Source organism: Hyperolius riggenbachi, chromosome 2 (genome assembly GCF_040937935.1).
Source record: "Hyperolius riggenbachi isolate aHypRig1 chromosome 2, aHypRig1.pri, whole genome shotgun sequence".
Taxonomy (NCBI): Eukaryota; Metazoa; Chordata; class Amphibia; order Anura; family Hyperoliidae; genus Hyperolius; species Hyperolius riggenbachi.
In genome coordinates, this window is record NC_090647.1 from 136,242,280 (window position 1) to 136,264,358 (window position 22,079).

Below are 22,079 nucleotides of genomic sequence, written 5' to 3' on the forward strand. Positions count from 1 at the left end.
ACCACATGCAAATGCTTTATGCTGCCTGCAACCCAATGGAGATGTTAAAGTATACCTGAGATGGGCACACTAAAAAAAGTATACTTACCCAGGGCTTCCTCCAGCCCCAGGAGCACTAATGCATCCCTCGCCATCCTTCGGAGTGCCTCCATTTGCCTGGTGTTGGTCCCGGTAATCTGGCTCAGTTGCACCAGTCAGCTCATCTGCGCATGTGCAGGTAAGTATAAAATCTTTTAGTGTGCCCATCTCAGGCTTACTTTAAGATTAGTCTTCATTCAAGAAAGCTGCCTGGTTCACTTTAAACAAATTGCATGGGTAAACTCACCTGCAAATCCTCATTTTTCCTTTCTGTGTAATTTGACATGAAAATTATATATACTTTACTGTTTTCTACTGGCAGAACCACCAAAAAAAAAAATTAATTTACGGTACATTTGTTGTATTTTTCTACGTGGGAGATAAAATGTAAATCAGAGGATTCAATAAAAGCTAAAATATTCTTATAATTATAAGCATCCTTTTATAAAATTTGGCCTCTCCTGACAACTGTTGTTCATTTTTTCATTATTTGTACAATAATCCATTTTTTTACTCTGTGAGCGCATAATACCTGTAATCCTGATACACAATTACCTTGAGTCACTCAAAACTAATCATCATGTAATAAAAATAAAAAAACTAAATAAGTAGGCTTTTCTTTAGACTACTGCACATAGTTTATTCATAAGCAAAATGGACATTGTTGTATTTTCTTGTGCTGTTTTTGTCTGTTTCCAGTATCAATCAGGTTTTAGGGTCTTTTTTTAACTATTTTTATGAAATAAAATTTATTTTGGCCACTGTTGCTATAAAGAAAAACAGTTTCTTGTAATACTGCCGCATTTTTTGTGAGCGGAGAAGTAGAGCAGTGAGAATCTCTAGCTGATGATAACATACGACAACTTTGTTTGAGGTTATCGCTTGACAGGTCAGATAGTCATTATTTCAGGGGCAGGTTCATGCATCTTGTGTTATGACATTCTTGAGTGCTTAAGAGCACTTGTTTTTTTACGAAAGTGAAGCTGGAATCACCCAATCCTTTTAATCCACAGGAATATGGTTGCTTTGCCATTCAAGCAGACCCTCAGATCTAGAGAATTTAAACTTCATCTTCCTACAGAAACCTGCTTTCTGACCTCCCTGTTAGTATGTCCCTCAACCAAAGTAGGGATGTTCATTCTGAAAGTTATAATCTGGACACACCTTCTGAACCAGCTTGTAGTCAATGCTGTAGAAGGAGATAAAGATGCAAATGACCTTAAAGGGTTTAGCACAAAGCCACGCAGCATGACTCTGAGTATGCTCCATGTAGCAGTTTTTGGCTGGATCATAGAGGCAGGGTTTGTTCTTCAAGGCTTTGTTGGTGTTTTCATATTCCACCCTACAGTTGAAAGTTTTAGTTTCTCTTGTGTCCAAGGTAGATTGCTGTAGTAGATCAAACTCCACCACCTTTGTCGGTGGAACAATACTGACAGACACATTTCCAAGGCTGGAGGAGTTATGCCGAAAGTAGACGCTGAACGTTCCATTTATGTGGTCAACAATTTTACCAGTCACCAGCAGACTGAACTTAACAGTTTTGATGTTAAAATAGAAATCACCCCATCCAAAGATCTTCTTGGTTCTCCCAGTTTTCAAGGAGGGCTTGCGTTTAGCTCTTTGGCCAGTGAGCAGAGTCTGGTTCTTACTCCACTCCCAAGGAGTCATAGGAGATTGCATTGGAGTTTTTGCTGGCTTGAATGGATCACTGGGGAAAACCCTAGATGGTTGTAGTGAATGAGGCTTGCTGGCACCATATGGTCCATTCTTCGCCATTCCTGTAGCTCCTAAATCCATGTATCCTAATGTTTTTGTCATGTGGCCTTCTAAACAAAGGACCTGGAAAGACAAGTTAAATGGATTAATCAATCGAAAAGGAATTTGATAAATGATAAATTAAATGATAAATTATTTTTTAATGTATTGTACAGTGGGCATGTGTATGCAACTACCATATTTTTCACTCCATAAGACGCAAAAAAATGTTCTACTCAAAAGCAAGGGGAAAGAGTCTGTGCACCTTATGGACTGAATAATACATATTCAGCCTGGAGGCAGGTGTACCCCCCACACTGTCTCTCTCCCCAGTCCATGGTAACATTTATATTTGCTGCCCTACATAGTATAACCGCAGTGGAAATGCTCTCACCCAGCAAGCATGCTCCTACTCCTCCATCTTGTGTCCCCTCCCAGCTTGTAACATTGCTAGCGCCACCCTCTCCATGACCCTGGCGCATGTGTGCTATGGAGTCACAAAGAGGGAGTGCCAGCAATTAAAAAAGCCAGGAGAGGACACAAGACAGATGACTCAGAGCGCACCGGCTGGAAGAGTGAGAGCACATTCAATGTGGTTATACTCTGCAGGACCTCGGAAATCCCACGTCCGTAAACCTCAGCTGTCAGGCTGCAAAATCAGAAGCATTTAAGCATGTTTAGCTAAATGGCTTTATCAAGACTTTTCTGTGCTGTCCGAATGCAAGCAGTCAGATCCAAAACTTCACTAGAAGATTACATTTAAAGTGGATGGTGAAAATTTTATTTCTCCAGGTTACCTGGTCATTTAAAACCCCATTGATATGCACAAAATCTTTACAGCAGCCGAGATCCTTCTGTGAATCAGTATGGTAGATATTGCCTCACACTCACTCTGTTATCATTCATCAGAACTTGCTGCAGGGTGTAAAGATTGTGGAGGGGGTTTAATGGACTTTTGCGTTGTGCAAACTACAACAGCTTGGGGGCAGATGCTGCATAAAACGCCCCTGCACCATGGATGCGCCAGGTTAAGAATATTTTTTATTCGCTGGTTCTTTGCCCTGTAAACCTAGGTGCGTCTTATGGAGTGAAAAATAAGGTACATTTTACAATAAAACATATGTTTATTTTTATTTTATTTATATTCTCTTGCATAGATGGCATTACACTCAAAACACAGATACAGGTCCCATGAGGTTCAGCACTTTGGCTCCTTACTTAATAACTCTTGAGCCCAAAGAAAAAAAAATAGTGTTTTGTATTCTTGACTTGATTTCATTACAAGTAACAAGTGACTTCTTCAGTTCAAATCAGGTGAGTAAGAAATACCCAGACACTTACATGTACAGATAATCTGCTTGCTGCAGCAACCCAAGCCAACAGGCACTAATTATCCAGAAGGTAGTTGTCGGAGTGAGTGGCTGGGAGAGTGCATAGTCTTTGAAACATTGTCTGTAATTTCCTGTACCTGCAGTGGAAGTAGCCGATGTTGGTAAGTTAAGTTTGCGTCACACTGGGTCTACTGCCGGACCATGTCCTAAAGCAGTGGACGAACTTGCATGGGCCTCAATTCACCAAGGGCAGTTTAGTCAAATAATTTAGGTTGTAAAATACCGCATTCGGTATTTTATACTTTTTTTTTCCAAATTCACTAAGATTTCCCGCATGCGGTATAAGTTTGGTAATATACAGAAAAAACATGCTTCAATTCACTAACCCCTCTTTGGTAGTCTAATCAGCTGTGGAGCAGGTCAAGCAGCAAGCTATCAGTCTCTTGTACAAGTCTATGCATGAGCCTTTTTATTTTCTGTCTGGTGTATCCCCGGCATCCCATTACATGTGCATCTATGATAATTAAGGAGAGCTTGTTTGAGAGAACAGATATGCACATCTAAAGGGATACACAGATGCCTTTTTAAAGGCCGCTCTGAAGTCCCGCCTGCCAGAGTATCAGATCAAATGGGGTGAGAAGCAGGGCTGTGTGACTCTCCCTGTTTTCAGCCTGGCACTCCCTATTAGCTGTCCGCTACATCTGTCAAATTTTACCGGATGGAGTTTGTGAGTTACTGGCTGGTCAGAGCTGGAGGTAAATACCGAACACTTTTACTTGATTTACAGAATCCTTTAATCTTTGTGAATTCCAATTTCTTAACATTTCTTGAGGTATTTACTGCACAAGTCGGTAATATACCTCCCAAGTCGGCAATTCTACTGAATGAGCTGTTTTCTGCATTACCACATCTCAGTGATAAAGAGTTCTTAGTGTTAGATGCAGCTGCCATGATACAGAGACAGCAGGTTCTGCAGTTCTGCTCAGCTAAATTGAAATACATGCATATCATAAAGCAATGTTACAAAGGTGTGAAGAACATTCATGTTTTAAAATAGGCCTATATATTTTTTTGTTTATTTTACCACTGTTTGAATCCACCTCTATTGTAACACTGCAGAAACTTTTTTCAAGTATACATTTTTTCACCTTAAAATATGAGCTGCAGTCGTTAATTTCCCCTACAAGATTATTTGTTCATAAACTTTGAAATGACAAGTCCTGTAGTGAGGCTTAATTAACTCTACTTTATAAGTGGATTAGGGTTATTATATCAAATGTAGACCATAGTTATCAGTGAAGTAGATTACACAGCTCCAGGGGGATGTTACTACCACCAACACCTCAAGTCAATATGTGACTACATAAATAATACAGCATAGTCCTTGCATACTAAGGAATGACCTCTGTTTGGCATTCTAAATGCTGGATTAAGGCAGAGCTACCCGCATAGAGTTTACTGTATATATTTTCCCCATATGTTCAACCCAAAAATATACTGATACATCAACGACAACAACGACACATTTGTAAAGTTCTAGATAAATTGGTTCCCCACAATAAATTGGTTTAAATTATAAGAGGGACATTAGGCTCTGAATATGGTAGGGATTAGATTGTAAGCTCCTTTGAGCTCCAGAAGATGTCAGTATTACATTAATACATATATGAATACATAATGATAGTAAAAAGGATCATCCTAACATATTCAGACACAAAGTTTTATATCTATAACACATCATATAGTCAACATAATATAAAAACAAATTACTAATCAGTAAATCAGTGACAGGTCTTGATAGCAGCACATTTTGTTTTAGTCAAGAAAGAGACATTTGAGGGTAAATTCCTATTTCCCTTGAGATAGGATATGCTTGATGGATTTGCAGCCTCCCCCTGATAAAAAGATCAACACCCAGACTAGACTAGAAGTTATATCAAATGTCAAAGTCCACTTTTGTAAGGAACAATATTACTGAGTTATAAAAAAAAAAACACCTCTCGCCGAAAATCACAATTCTGATTTACAATTACAATTTGCGATTTTCACTGGATGTTAGCAACACAAGAAGAAAAGCAGAGATAAAAAAGCGGAATCAGAATCACTTGTAAATCGCATCAAAATCGGAAATCATAATTGCATGTAAAGTAAAAGAGCAGGCTAGGTTCACACACAAATCTGTACAGTTCCATTCCAGTCCTGTCCCGTTCTGTCAGTTTTGCCTAACATGATTGGAACGGTACACCTTTTATGTGTGAACCCAGCCAAAGAAAACTGCCACAAAACTGATGAAAACTGACTGGACCGGACTGGAACAGAACTGCACACCTTTTATGCTATGGTTCCCAGCCTAATGGAGCCAACAGTTAAACTGCCCAGTGCTCTAAAATGAATCCACTTAGGGGCTGAGCCCACTGACGCAGTTGTGTCCGCTTTTCAGTTACACATCAATGTTACAAATGCTGAAAAGCAGACAAAAGCGAATACAACAGTGCTAGTGGGTTCATTTAATAACAAGTGAAAAAGGATCCCACAGGTGTGTACAGTTACAAAATACTTTTTCATTGAGATATGGCATTTAAAAAAATCTGTTGAAATTCTCTGTTTATTTTTGACGTACAACATACTTTACAAGTTTACAACAACATTACTAGTTCATTTTAAACAGTTAATGTTTTTGGTTATTATGTAAGGACTCTGGTTCTATTTTGTTTATCTCAAAAATCAATAATAATGATATATAATGAAGATACTACTGTATATTCCGGCGTATAAGACGACTGGGCGTATAAGACGACCCTCCAACTTTTCCAGCTAAAATATAAAGTTGGGATATACTCCTCCAATAAATGTAAAATATTTTATATTTGTCATCATGCAGCTGAAAAAAGGCTGTGATTTATTATTACAATTTAGAAAATAGATTTTATTTCTGAAATCTTGTATTTTAATTTGGGTCCACTTTAAACATCTGCTGGTCACAGCCCAAGGGCCCTGGTTCACTATAATTCTTGTTTTCAGTAACTACTTTATTTTCTATGCATTGTAAAGGGAAAAACAAGGGGGGGGGGGGAAGAAAAAAATTCACTTTTTCTCAAATTCTATCCTCTATAGTTTTAAAATAAACAATGCTACCATGGGTAAAAATTCACACAATTTATTTCCCAATTTGTCCTGGATATCTTAACATTTAAATTATGTTCCTAGTACAATGTATGTTGACAATATATTATTTGAAGATAACAGTGTATTTTTTATGTTTTGTGTTTGTTTTCTCACTGTATCAATAATTAAAGGCCCTTATTTCCTAAAATACCAGTAGCATACCCTCATGACATACATGTTGAAAAACCATCCCTGAGGTAACTATTTAAAGTTTTTTTTTTTAAATTCTATCATTTTGTTTATTTTAGTGTGCAGAAGGTGTTAATAACTATGGGAAATGTATTTACTGTACTTTTATTTACATTTTTGGCCACCAGATGGAACAACACACTATCATGTGCTCACAAAAAGTATTTGTGAGTAGTGTAACTCTTTCTTTATTTTAATTTTCATGAATGAACATGGCTTATAGTAAAATCATGCTTCATTCACAGGCACTTTGATTGGCTCAGGGAATACATGTTCCCGTTCACCAATCACATATGAGTAAGCCCCTGTGGGTGCCCGCGACGGTAGCGTGCAACACATTAAAACCTCCTATTTGCAATTGAAAGGGGAAAGATGACATTTTCATGCATCCGCTTTGGAAGAAGTGGTTAATCTCGGCTCTGTTTATTTTAGAACCACTTCAGGTGATCTCAGCCCTTGGATTTTTGCACTGGACACCTTCCTCGGGTATGTATTTGGGGATAAGGCTGAAACCTGGTCAGAATTTGAAGAAGTGGACAAGATTTATTTGTGATTTTGATCATACTGCACTAAGCACTTTATGTGCATTGTTTGAAGGCTTCTATAGTACTTAAAGGAGCATTATCAAACCAAGTGTTCTAAAATGACAATGTACAAATAATGTCTAAGTAGCTGTGCAAAAAAATTCCTACTTTTCATCTTAAATATCAGAGGCAAAAGCTTTAATTCATTGTGTGTAGGACTTAGCTCTATTGGGACAAATTACTCTCAAAAGTGGAGTCTGCTTCAAGGCACAGCCAGTTTTTTTTTTGCATATCAGACTACAAAGTACTTTTCACTAAAAGCAAAAAAAAAAGTATGAAAAGCTGAGGTGTCAAAGACAATTACAAATGTTTATAACAAGTTGCATTTTCACTGCTCTCTTCAGACAGAGACACAGGACACAGAACTTTCTCTCACACACACAGGGTTAATGGATGCACTGCGAGGGAATTCACCCTCTCCTCATGCCTTCAGATTAGAGCAGACTGCTGTCAGTTTTAGAGTGAAAGGAATTTGTTACAGTAAACAAAAGAGATAAGCAACTTCAGGAACTCTCTCAATCCCAGATTTAAAAAAAAAAACATGTTAATCAATAGTGTTCCTTTAATACAACATATAGTCTTGTCACTAGCTGTCCCTCAGAGTGGCTCACAATCTAATTCCAACCATGGTCATAAATCCCTATCATCGTTTAAGGGCAATTTGGAGGGAGGGGGGGGGAGTCAATTAACTTATCAATATGTTTTTGGAATGTGGGAGGAAACTGGAGTGCCTGGAGGAAAACTTACAAACTCTGTGGAGATAGTGTCCTGGCCCAGATTTGAATTTAAACTAGGGACCCTAGGCGACAGTGCAATCCACTACATCACTGTACCACCCAGTCCATAATATAAAAGGGCTCATATACATCTATAATAATAATAGATTAAGGAAAATAACGGTATGTAGGTTGTGGGAAATTATGGGTGTGGGGAGAGGGTCTACTGGGACACACAGGAAGAAACATATTAGACAGGGCTTGTCAAGAACCGGCCCGCGGCACGCCTGCGTATACGGTTCCCGACTGCGGGTTTGACCAGATCAAGCAGGGACAGCCTTATTCAAGCTACAAGCAAAGCTGTGACCCCTAAAAAGCTTCTTACTGCCACCACTAGCGGTTGCTAGACACGTCAACTCAGCTGTCGAGTGCTCAACACGCAATCTGCGTTTTCGTATTCGGGTCAGCTTTGCACTTAGGCCGAATACGGGAACGCCACGCACCCACACACACAGTACAGTTGTACAGTAACACAGCACAATCAGGCACTGACTTGTAATGCAAGTTACACTGTCGTGCAGCAAAACCACTACCAGTCTTTCCAAACGATAATGTTAGCCACTCCCACTCTGCTGTCGAGTGCAGAAGTGCCCCATACACACAATGCAATTACAATGTCATATGGTAGTGTTGCTCAAGCATACAATTAGGAATGGACTTATACACTGCTCCACTGCAGTCTCTTCTAGGCTGTGAGTGTTAGTTTAGTACAGCAGAAGTCAAACTTATTTAAATAACAATTTAATATTCCAGAAAAAACATGGAACAATGCAGAACTTAATATATACAAAAGATGTACAAAACAAAGTAAAAAAGTTGCAAAGTAAAGGTTACAAGATAAAAGTTACAAAAATACACACAAGGATATTTGCGTAAAAATAAACGGGGGGAAAAAAGAACGTTACCAGCTTAGGTTAGAACGTTGTTTGACGGGAGGACCAGGACCAGGAGTCGCAATCATCCCTAGCTATGCGCTACCTCCAGGAGAAGATACCTGTGACTGTTCTGGACCACCTTAAATAGTCTGAAGTGTCCCCTGGGGCATTTAATGTCCAGCCCCCAGGAACTAATGCAATTTCCCCGTTTGTGACATCACCGAACGCTTGTCCTAGTCTTCCTGTGATATGCGAACTTTAAAGGGTTCCTGTTTTAGCTTTTTGAAGGTTGCAGAATTCGACAGGTAAGATTGTATCCTGACAGACATCAAAAGGCTTCCTCAACATTATTTCTTAGCATCAAAGCTTTCCTGTCTCCGTTTTTAAAGTCTGCAGAGATTTTCAACCCCTTCCAATAGATGTAATTTACAGGATATAGTTTGCACCTCCACCAATAATTAAATTTCCTCACAATGAAATAGTGCTTAACACACATGTCAAAGGTTTGGGGAGGAGACTCTTCCTGACTAGTCTAGAGTTCTTCACAATGCTTTAACAGCCTTCATCAACAGAAGTGTAAATGTTTCAATTGTCAATGACTTCAAAGCTTCAGCTCCAAATAAGGTGGAACAAAACCCTTCACTTCTGCCATTGTCTGATTAAGTGTTTCCTAATTACCTGTTTTCTGACTGTCCAGAGGAACTGTATGCTAATGTCCCAGCCCCCTGCTTCCAGAGGAATTAAATGCAAATGTAGGTCTATTGACCCACACACACAATCACATGAACAGTCCATGAATCTTGCCTGGCATATCTACACCTTTGACATAATACACAGCAGATTAGAAAAATGATAGAAATATACTCCTGTATTTCTTACATCATCAGCCTCATAACTAGCTGCTATATTCCTGACATGGCTCACACTTGTATTTCAGAAAACTGAAAGGCAAGTGTGACCCCTGCCTTACAGCAGCTAATGTAATTTATAGAGAAAACTGACAAATTGTGCAAGAGGTTTTTTTCTGAACGTAAAATCTGCATTCAAATGTGACCTAGCCCATTGATTAACATGAGTTCTCAGTTGAAATCTGTTTTTCTGTGCAGAAAACGCGCACAAAAGCAAACAAGTGTGACCCCTGCCTAATGTTTGATCTGCGTGGGACTTGTAAGACATGGAGAGGGAATAGTATTGTACATTAAGGCTGGGAGCACACATAGCATTTGATGTCATGTTTGATGTTAATGTTGTGTGCGTTTGTGCGTTTTGTATGTGTTTTTCATGTGTTTTTATACTTCCAATTATGCAAATCACTAGGAAGACAACAGAAAGCTGAAATAAAGCAAAAAAAATATTTTGTGGAAAAAACGTATTGAAAACGCATTGTGTTCCCATTGACTATGAATATTATGCAACAAAGCCAGCATTTTTAAAAACACAGGTTTGAAAATGCACATAAAATACATATGCGTTTTTATATTCCCTTTTCCTGTGGCCCATAGACTTTCATTAGCTGCAAAAACGCTGCGTTTTACGCAACGCTAGCGTTTCTGCTATGTATGCACCCAGCTTGAAGGTGTGTGTGTGTGTGGGGGGGGGGGGGGATACTAGCACATGGCAGGAAATAGAATAGAAGCCAAGGTTGACCTTCTGCTCTTGTGGCCTTGGAATGGAAGGAGCACAAGCTACTTACATCAGCCTTCCCACTAAACTGTGCATTATGAGGACAGCTCTCAACTTTAGTCAGGAGTCTCTCACAGCAGGAGCCTCAACTTCCCAGTGAAATACAATATAAGACCTGTGGCTGATCCAAACTCATCATGATCTCCTGAAATTCCAGGTTGGTTTTGTGGCAACCAATGTCCAGTATCAGAGCTATGCCTCTTATTGTCCTGTTAGTTGTTAGAGCCAAGATATTTGCTTGAGTATTGTTTTGTCACGTAATTGATAAAAATGACTAATAAGTCAGCTTCTGCTCTTTGCAGTAAATCTTTTGCTTATCCTCCTCTCAATGTTCCTGGCAGCTGCTCAGTTTATTATGGGACTCTTCTCAAAAGAGGAAATAGTCAGCATGTTTCCCTCAAAGCTTTGTGCTGTCTAGATTGCTTTGACCCTAACACTAACCCTTTCCAGACTGCCAAAATCAAATTGCACATGGAGGTCACATGACACCAACTTAGGCTGCTTTCCTATAGTCTTCCAAATCTTTTTGTGATCTGTAATCAACCTATCAGGAATGTTTTACAATGAACAGATCCATAAAAGTCATAATTTGCTAACTATTAAAAGCTGAACCACAAAGATAAAGTTAGGTTGACAGGCAAAGTACATATTATGGGTGGTGTTATCCAGAGGCTTAGGACTTAATAAATAAAGTAATTGGTATGTATATATGTATATTTATATTGGCTTCCTTGCTGTACCATACATATTAAATGAGTGCTGTAAGTATTCTATTCCTGATTCTGAATTATTTCCCAGAAGGTGTGTGATTAGGACGTCTAATTTATACTTTTAAGATATTGACAGCATCCCTGTAGCAAAGCCTAATATTATAGAAAAATCCCCAACTAGAATATAAAGGTATGGCACAGTACACTTAATTCCTTTTTTTCTTTTTTTGTTCAATATGTATGGCTTCTCCTGATACTGATCTTTTTAAGTACATAGCTGAAATATTCTGATATTACCAACAAATTACCTCTTTGAGAAGCGGCCACTTAACATGAAAGCTGTACTGCGGCATAGAGCAATAACTAAGCAGTCTAAAGATAAGAAGTACAGCAAATAGTGTTCTTAAAGAGAGATCCCAGTTATAAAAAGCTGCTAAAATGATTCACCTGTGTAAAAAAATATCTGCTAAGACAGAAAGCAATGGATATGGACAGCCTTTGAATAAGAAATGAGTAATTGCTGAAAAAAAAAAATTGCTGCTCTAGCAATTCGCTGATTTGCTCCACAGACCAGAGTTTCCTAATTTACCAAACTGTCTGTAATCCAAATTAATGCTGTGATCCTTTCATATTTATTATAGCATTTTTAATAGAAACATGAGGCTTTAGGTTTTTCACCTTAAAGATTCCAGGTAGATTACTCTGAGATTCCAGGTAAATTTCTCGGAAGTGTGAGTTGATGTTGTCACCAAAGCTAGAAGGCCATAAACATGCAGGTTGTTCCACTGATAATGTGGTACTAGAGTATAATCCTTTAAGTGACCTTAAAGTAAACCTGAGATATCCGAATAAAAAGATTTTATACTCACCCGCAGCTTCCTTCAGCCCCATGGACACCTCTCCCTTCCAGCCACATAGATACAGAACTTGGAGGCTAGCGACACGTCTGTACAGCATCGGCCTGCACTTTTGCACTTTTGTTTAACTCATTTCGGACCATGAGGCTGTCCTTAAGGACCAGAGCCCTTTTTTCATTTTCCACTTCCTGATCACTGTGATTGGCTTACAGTAATCAGAGGGTCAGGAGCCAATGAAAATTGGCTCCTGAACAAGGTACAGTCAGGAGTTTTGTGATGGCGGGGACATGCTATATGGGCGTGTATGGGAGCAGGAGGCATTAAAACTACGCCGCTTCAGGCTTAAACAGCTACAAGAGTGGCATAGTTTTAACTGCATGCAGTTAAAAAGCATTTTATTGACAAAGTGTGAAAATAGCAACTAGAAGAAAAAGTTACGGTAATTGCATAAGAGTAGACCATTATCACACACTATGTAAGATTCACCTGTTATGCATACAAAAATATCCAGTGAATAGTGTATCAGGGGCTACGCGTAGGGATGGCCTGTAGGGATGGTCGTAAATTCCCATTTCCGCTTCCACGGAAATTCTGCTTACAGTCAATGCCAATAACCGCTATGCTTTCTGCCTACCACGTATTTGTGCATTCCAATGCCGATTTTCCAACAAAAATTTTCATGAAAATGTTTGTGGAAATTTTCACCTTCTCTGATTGACTTATTCATTGTAAGTCTTCTGAAGTTCTGATTGGCTTTAAAGGGACTCTTAGCAGAAGCTGTGGGTATGCATATAAGCATACCCACGGCTATTTAGTAAATAGGGGACACTCACCGGCCCCTTCAGTAAGCGCTCCTGTTCCCCAGGTGGCCACTATACTGGCTTCTTCCCCCTCTCTCTGCCACACGTCATTATGTGGTTCACGAGCGGAGAGGAGTAAGAAGCCAGGAAGCCTGCACATGTGCAGAGAGGACCTGCAGGCTTCCTGTTCCAAAGCACAGCATGACTTTAGTTCAGAGTTGCTTGTTTCAATGTAATTGAAACAATTACATTGGAGCAGAAGCACTAAGGGCCTGAGCCCACTAACTCAGTTGAACGCAGTTGTGTCCGCTTTTCAGCATCTGTAACATTGATGTGTTTCTGAAAAGCGGACACAACTGCACACAACTGAATTAGTGGGCTCAGGCCCTTAGTGAAGGGGTTGGTGAGTGTCCCCTCTTTACTTATATGCATACCGACAGTTTCTGCTAAGATTCCCTTTAAATTACCGAATATCGGCAAGCATAGTTTCGTGAAAAAATGCATTATGTGATTGGCTAATTCATTCTGACTTCCTGAGCCTTCTTAAAATTACCGAATATCGGTAATGCGGATTTTCCGCCAACATGTTCACCTAAAATCCGCATTCTCTGATTAGTTTATTCATTCTGAGTCTTCTGATTGGCTTGATGTTGGTTTTCTGTAACAGCTTGCATGCAACTTGTTAAGTACTCGTCCCTCCCACTGAGGAGAAGTCGTCCCCCTATGGGAGGGGACCTAGCACTAACTAAATCCTAACCTATGCATATGCATAGCCTGGGTGCGCTACCAAGTAAAATCGAAAATTGAAAATTGCGCAATAGGGGGATGACTTCTCTGCAGTGGGAGGGATGAGTACTTAACAAGTTGCATGCAAGCTGTTACAGGAAACCAACATCCTACAGTGGTAGACAGGTCATGTGTATGCTTGGTGTGTATTTTATCCCACAAGTGGGGCTTGCACTCTCTTGCAGGTAGGCACTTATCTGTTTTTAAGTAGCGCTGTTCATTTCTTTGCTATGTACTAATTTAATTCATTTTTGGCCAGCTGCTCCCACTTAGCAGCCTTGCTTTTGGTGTACATGCAGAGCTTCTGCTAGGGTTCAAGGTGCGTTTGCAGTTTCTGGGGGGGCTCAGTGCACCTCTGATTGTAGGCCATTTGGAGGCGGCCTGGTGATGCGCTGATCCACCTTTTGCGCAATTTTCGATTTTACTTGGTAGCGCACCCAGGCTATGCATATGCATAGGTTAGGATTTAGTTAGTGCTAGGTCCCCTCCCATAGGGGGACGACTTCTTCGCAGTGGGAGGGACGAGTACTTAACAAGTTGCATGCAAGCTGTTACAGGAAACCAACATCCTACAGTGGTAGACAGGTCATGTGTATGCTAGGTGTGTATTTTATCCCACAAGTGGGGCTTGCACTCTCTTGCAGGTAGGCACTTATCTGTTTTTAAGTAGCGCTGTTCATTTCTTTGCTATGTACTAATTTAATTCATTTTTGGTCAGCTGCTCCAACTTAGCAGCCTTGCTTTTGGTGTAAATGCAGATCTTCTGTTTGGGTTCAAGGTGCGTTTGCAGTTTCTGGGGGGGCTCAGCGCACCTCTGATTGTAGAACAGGAGCACTGCCAGGCAACTGGTATTGTTTAAAAGGAAATAAACATGGCAGCCTCCATTTACATCTCACTTCAGGTTCCCTTTAATGACATTAGGGTAACAGGCAAACCTTTAGTAAGCAAGCGCGCATGTGGCTTCTAGACAAATCAGGCGCTGACATAGACTTTATTTGAAAATATCAAGCTGGCGCCAAAAGGGAAATTTGGGTGGCAGATGGCACCTAATAATTATTGGGGTTTTGCGCGGGGGGGGGTCTCGGTTTTTAAGCTGGCGACAAAGAGAAAGCACCTCTTTTTTTTGCAAATGTTTTGTGCAGGGGGGACAGTTAGGCCTCAGGAAGGGTGGATGTGCAAAGGGGGGGTTGGTTAGGTTTAGGCATTGGGAAGGGGTTTGACAGGAGGGGGCAGTTGGGCACTAGGAAGGGTATTTGTGTGATGGGGGTGGTTATGGTTAGGCATTTGGAAGGGGGTTTGTGCAGGGGGGGGTGTTCAGGGTTAGGTGTCAGGAAGGGTTTTCATGCATAAGGTGTGGGGTGGTGGTTATGGTTAGGCATTGGGAAAGGGGTTTGTGGAGGGGGTTGGTCAGGTTTAGGTGTCATGGGGAGGGCTCTGTGTGTGAGTAGGTTTAGGTTTAGCTGTAGTAAAACATCGGTAACAATTGACAATTTTTTACTATTGAAAATTAACACTTTAAATTGTAGAATATTGGTAAATGTATGAATATTCTACTATCAGCAGTTCCTGCGCCCAATTTTCTATGGCACCCAAAATTCACGTGCACAGTAAGTACATGGTTTATTACAGGAGGGCAAATGGTATAATGTTCAGACTGAGCAGTCTTCTTACATCTCACAGAGAAGTGATATCATTTTTTCATGGCAAGTTACACAAGTGAATATTTATATCTTAAAGATGACCTTGGAGTACACTACAAAAATGGTACAATCACAGCATCTCTATCTTTTAAAATTATATGGAAACGTTTCTGCTAATCTATTTTTTATTTGATCTAATGTAATATGTAATTACTTTGCAGTATATATTCCTCTCCCTCAGTGGATATCAGTATCTGACAATTGTGGGCACTTTTGAAATAGCTCTGGGTCAAAATTTGCAGATGCGATTTACCTATTCTGGATTCTGCACAGTGCCAGCCATATTGATATTCTGGATTCTGCACAGTGCCAGCCATATTGATATTCTAGAATCTGCACAGTGCCAGCCATATTGATATTCTGGATTCTGCACAGTGCCAGCCTTCTTGATATTCTGGATTCTGCACAGTGCCAGCCATATTGATATTCTGGATTCTGGGCAGTGGCAGCCATATTGATATTCTGGGCAGTGCCAGCCATATTGATATTCTAGATTCTGCACAGTGCCAGCCATATTGATATTCCGGATTCTGCACAGTGTCAGCCATATTGATATTTTAGGTTCTGCACAGTGCCAACCATGTTGATATTCTTGATTCTACACACTGCCAGCCATTGTAATATTCTAAATTCTGCACAGTGCCAGCCATATTGATATTCTAGATTCTGCACAGTGCCAACCATGTTGATATTCTGGATTCTGGGCAGTGCCAGCCATATTGATATTCTAGAATCTGCACAGTGCCAGTCATATTGATATTCTAGATTCTGCACAGTGTCAGCCATATTGATAGTTTAGATTCTGCAGAGTGCCAACCATGTTGATATTCTTGATTCTACACAGTGCCAGCCATATTTATATTCTGAATTCTGCACAGTGTCAGCCATATTGATATTTTAGATTCTGCAGAGTGCCAACCATGTTGATATTCTTGATTCTACACAGTGCCAGCCATATTTATATTCTGAATTCTGCACAGTGTCAGCCATATTGATATTTTAGATTCTGCACAGTGCCAGTCATTATGATATTCTTGATTCTACACAGTGCCAGCCATATTGATATTCTAGATTTTGCACAGTGCCAACCATGTTGATATTCTGGATTCTGGGCAGTGCCAGCCATATTGATATTCTAGAATCTGCACAGTGCCAGCCTTATTGATATTCTAGATTCTGCACAGTTACAACAATATTGATATTCTGGATTCTGCACAGTGCCAGCCATATTGATATTCTAGAGTCTGCACAGTTCCAACCATATTGATATTCTGGATTCTGCACAGTGCCAGCCATATTGATATTCTAGGCAGTGCCAGCCTTATTGATATTCTGGATTCTGCACAGTGCCAACCATATTGATATTCTAGATTCTGCACAGTGCCAACCATATTGATATTCTAGATTCTGCACAGTGCCAGCAATCTTGATATTCTGGATTCTGTACAGTGCCAGCCATATTGATATTATGGGCAGTGCCAGCCTTGTTGATATTCTAGATTCTGCACAGTGACAACCATATAGATATTGTAGATTCTGCACAGTGCCAGCCATATTGATATTCTGGATTATGCACAGTGATAGCCTTACTGATTTTACTCCCTATGGTGTCAAACGTCTGATTAAGGCTGAAGAAGCAACATCACTAGTAGATTAGAAGATTATGCAAATTTTGTATGCCAATGTATGCAGCTTGAAAATAAACCAATTGAATACCACCATGGTGCAATTGTATTGGTGTAGGAATATCCACTCACGAATCAGCTCCAATGCCCCAATCTACCTCCACACACTTCACCCTGCTTGAACGAGAGGTGAGAAGACAACACCTACCCGACTTCGGTTACACCCAGGCCTTTAGTGTGCAAGGTATTGAATGCAGGGTGAGCAAAACTTCCAGGCCTAAACAAGAACACAGTAGCAAAGTCCAGCAACAGTCCAGGGCAGGCTCGGACTGGGCCACCGTAGTACAGTGTTTTCCCTCGGTGGGCCCCGCCTACTCGTCTGACAGAGCGGGAAAGTGGGCACAGAGCAGCAGGGAGGGGGGGAAGCCTACCCCCCCTCACCTAGGGCCCTCCTTTCACACTCCCTCCTCCAGAATTGCAGCCAGCCAGCAGCAGCAGCAACGGGGAACAGCGTACCGAGAGAATCTGATTGCATTTTGTAGGGAAATCTGCTGACAATCTGATTGCGTTTTTGTGGGGAAATCTGCTGACAATCTGATTGCGTTTTGTGGGGAAATCTGCTGATAATCTGATTGCATTTTGTGGGGAAATCTGCTGATAATCTGATTGCATTTTGTGAGGAAACCTGCTGACAATCTGATTGCATTTTATAAGGAATCTGCTGCCAATCTGATTGCATTTTGTGGGGAAACTGCTGCTAGAATTTTTTTCTTTGAGGGGGGGGTCGGCCCTCCACTATGTGGTCTGGAAAAAAATGGCCCTCCACGCCCGCAAAGTTGGACAGCACTGGACTACTCAATATTTTAAATTTTGCGGCATTTGACTGCTTGATGAATTTACATGAGGCATGTAACTACTTGATTATTTTATCTAAAATGCATCTGGTCGGACCCAATCTCTGTGAATAACACCGCTACTTATTTTGTGTATTTTTTTGTTATTTTGTGTATTTTTAAGTCTGCCGATGACCCATCATGACCCATTTATTTTTGACATCTCCCTGTTGGGGACTGTCCTCAGAACTGCTCACAATCTATTCCCTACCATAATCTAATGTCCTACTAAATTTCTAGAGTACATGTACATGTATGTGAGCCCAAAATGGGGGGGGGCGAGGGGATCGGGCGGGGGGGGGGGGGGCAGGCTAAAGCTTTCCTGGTGGGCCCTTAGTGTCCCAGTCTGACCCTGGTACAGGGTCATACACGGGTAACAGAAATATCGCAGTACAGGAAGGCTAGGCAGAAGAGAGGTCAAAGAATCTGTCCGAGGTCAAATCAGGTAGCAAAGTCTTAACGATAATCCAGGCAGTAGGTCGGTTCAGGCAGCAGACAAGGGAGGTCCAGTAAACAAGCAGAGGTCGAAATCCAGATAATCCAATATAACAAGATCAGGTATACAGAGCAACCAGCAAACTAGAGCTATCATGGGCAACATGCAACTCTCACAGCAAGGCTTAAATACTGACAGTATCCAATCAGTGGCCAGCCACATGCACACAACAGCCAATCACACTCAGGCATTAATCCTGTTTAAGCGTCAGCTGACAGAGAGATCAGCTAACACAGTTGGCAATACATGTCAGCTGACTAACCAGTATTGACCAGCAAAACATGCTGACTGTGTGTCAGCTATAGCATACTGGATAAGGACGTCGCCTCCGACGTGAGAGACCAGGGTTCAATCCCAGCCAGGGTCAGCATCCATTATATTTATTAAATAAACCCCTGCCTCAGTGTCAGATGACTATCCTGTCAGCTGACACTACCTCTGTCGCCACCTCAGACCATACAGCGGCTGAAAGGAGCAAGACATACGCCCATCAGTATGCGCAGAGTGATCCCCAGTGCGTGCGTCAACAGCGGACAGCTGCCGACATGCGGAAGTACCAGGACGCGACCCGCTCTTGGCAGAGACAGCCACGTCGCTGGATCCCGGAGGTAAGTCCCTTACAATTGGTTAATTTTCAAATTGCATACATTTCTATACCGATTTTGCATAATTCCGTATCAACCATCCCTAATGGCCAGTTGTCTAGCAGCTGTCTGGAAAGCAGTAGGTAGTAGTGCCCCCAGTTAACTGGACAATCACCAAAAAGTAGTGATCCCTTATAAAAGTGGTGATCATTCAAGCTCCATTTTTAATAAATATGGTGACCTGAAACATTGCATGTCAGCAGAAATAATGTTTTGGTTTTTTTTTGGTAATCAGCTCATCACCACTTTATGATTAAGCCCCACAGTCATTTGAGCTATCACTCTCTTTTGTCAGTAGCTTCAGGGAATTACAGTATTGTTAGTTTTGTTTCAAACTGCCCCTCTAGTCTTCATTTCATGCCCGTGACTTTCAGAATACAAAATAATCCTGCAAAGGATATTTGAATAGAGCTACCTCTTGTTGCTATCGAGAATCATATTACAGCACATTGATATGCTAATGATGCCACCATCGAGTTGCCCTTGAGCTGGCCCTTATGGATAATTATAGTTTTAAATAATTCTAGGACTAACACTGCAGGTCAAGGCATTGCAGCTGTACGTTAGTCTGTCTGTCTAGCCATCTATCTGTTGATTGACCAAGCTCAGGACACAGTCATATTGTATCACACTGTATATGTAAGAAGGCTTCTGCCTGCTCCCACCTACAAATCATCTAGTACAAATTACATAATATTCCGGACATTACTACTAATTCAAAGGATAAGCATACTTAAATATCTAGTTTGACCCCCATACCAATGCACAATATAGTAAATGTGCATTAATTAACAATGTACATTGTTCTATACATTGTACATCTGTACGTTTTGCAAGAAATATATTAACTTACTAGGTTGGCTGCATCCTGTAGTACCATTATCTGTTGGGATGCTGTTCGGACTTTTTGTATCATTACTCACTTGAGATAGTCAGGGAAGAGGCACAATCCAGTCCCTCCTGTGAGCACAGATCACCCGACCTTTTCCACCCCCTCCCACTTCCAGTGAGATATCAATCTTTGTACCCAACACTGCAGCTCAACAGGGTCTCATAATGGTAAGAATCTGCTGCAGCTGCAATGCTGGTCACAAAGAGCCTGTAAGTTGCAGGAGAAAGAATTGGAAAAAAACTGCCTGCTGTTTAGCTGGGAACACCCACTCCATGTTGCCAGCTCCATTTTTTACAGGCAATTTGCATAATAGTTAAAACTTAAGACTAAAAGTGCATTGATTATGAGCCTATGTGTCCTAATCTGGAGATGAAGAAAATTAGGATGTGCCACTGAGATATGCTGATAGCTGGGTGGGTACAGGAAGCCACTGGTGATATGGTTGTTGTACATAGGAATGTTGTACCTGCCCATAAACGTAGAGAATTAATGTAAGAAATATAAAGTCTAAATTAAACACAGTTCACAGTAAAACTATCCAAACCAAACATTAATTTCATTAAAAGAAAATGCCTGCTGCTGCAATGTTGTGTTAAAACTAATATTGGGAACAGGTAGTTGTTTACTTATATAAGCAAAACAAATATCCTAACATACTAAATCCACACAGAAATGGAAAATAGTTTAGCCAATCAATGCGTAAATCTGCTGGTTAATTAACAAGCTGCCAGCTAAGTGATGAGCTTCTCCTGGCTTTGACTGGATGTATTTGTCTCCCTTCCTGGGTCGGTGGAAATGTGCTAGTTAGGAGATTTTTTCTCACCACTATGGACACCAAATGTAGGGAACAATGGAGATATAGATGAAAAAATAAGGTAAATGGAAATTTGAGAGTTTGAAAACTGGATCTTTAAATTGAACCTGAAGTTAGAGGAATTTGGAGGCTGCCATCTTCATTATCTAATAAACAATGCCAGTTGACTTCTGTGCTGATGCTCTGTCTCTAATACATACTGTACGTGTCAAGGTCTGGCCCGTGGGCCAAATCTGGCCCTCAGAGCCATTAAATTTGGCCCTCGAATGGTTTCTCCACTTTGCATTATGTTTGGGCCACTCTAGACCACCAGGGAAGCTATACTGGAGATGAAGCCCTAGGTCATCAGGGAAGCCATATGGGGGAGGGAGGGGGAAAGCACTAAACACTAGGGAACAGTATGGGGGGGTGGGTTCTAGACACAAGGGAATTGTATAGGGTAGGGTGGGGGCCTCTAGATACTAGGGAACTGTATAAGGGAGGGGGACACTAGAAACAAGGGAACTGTATAGGGGTTGGAGGGAGGGCCATTAGACACCTGGGAACTTTATCAGGGAGGGAGGTGGTCACTAGACATTGAGGTTGCCCTGTGACTAGGTCCCAGTGTACAATATCGGCCCTTTTTGTATTTGAGTTTGACACCCCTGCTCTAATACATGAAGTCACTGGCTCAGAATGAGCATGCAGATCAGATACTTTGACTCTGGTTTGACTCCACTGGCTGCATGCTTGTTGCTGGTGTGCGGCTCACAAACAACAAAGGTTAAAGGTGCCCATACAAGGTACAATAAAAATGTTCCTTTTTCCTGTTTATTCGACCAAAACGATCAAATCGAATGAAAGTTTAAAAGAATCTTTTCTTTGACCAAGAAAAAAGAATCAATTATCCAGTATTTTCAATAAAAATCCAATCAGACATGTTGGAAAAATCTTTATATTCGATCTAGCGGAATAATCGCAACAAAATAATCTAATCAAAAAAAAAAAGAAAAAATTGTACCATGTATGGGCACCATTAAGCTCACCGTGACAGCAAGGAAACTAGAAATGCTTATAAGGGAATGAAGACATATTCTTCTCACTTCAGGTTCCCTTTAACTGCATCTATCTATGACTACACAATTGCTACTGTGACCCTTATAATATATCAGGGAACCCCCAATTTTTAAAAGAATTGTGCGCTCAGGGTGCGCACCACAACCATTGCACAGCTGTGCCGCCCACACTAAGCCGCTGCCCAACAGGTGCATCCATGCATACTTACAACGGTGGATTAGTATATAGAATATTTAATAAAGAGTTCAAGAAGGCCCATATGCAATTAACTTTTTTTCCTGCGTTATCTTCTAGGAGATAATTTTCATCTTCTGCTTAAATTAACTGTTCAATATTTTACAATTTAAGTGCCCAAAAGATGGTGAACAAG

General features: G+C 40.7%; 1 protein-coding gene across 1 annotated transcript in view; it reads right to left on the minus strand.

Annotated features, from left to right (window-relative positions):
- Positions 1-740: 740 nt before the first annotated feature.
- The window catches only part of NXPH4 (neurexophilin 4), a 280,593-nt gene continuing 259,254 nt past the window's right edge, over positions 741-22,079 (minus strand). The window contains exon 2 of the mRNA XM_068265158.1: positions 741-1,917. Within this exon, the coding sequence (XP_068121259.1) occupies positions 1,195-1,917 (723 nt within the window). The 3' untranslated portion in view covers positions 741-1,194. The remainder of the gene's footprint in view (positions 1,918-22,079) is intronic.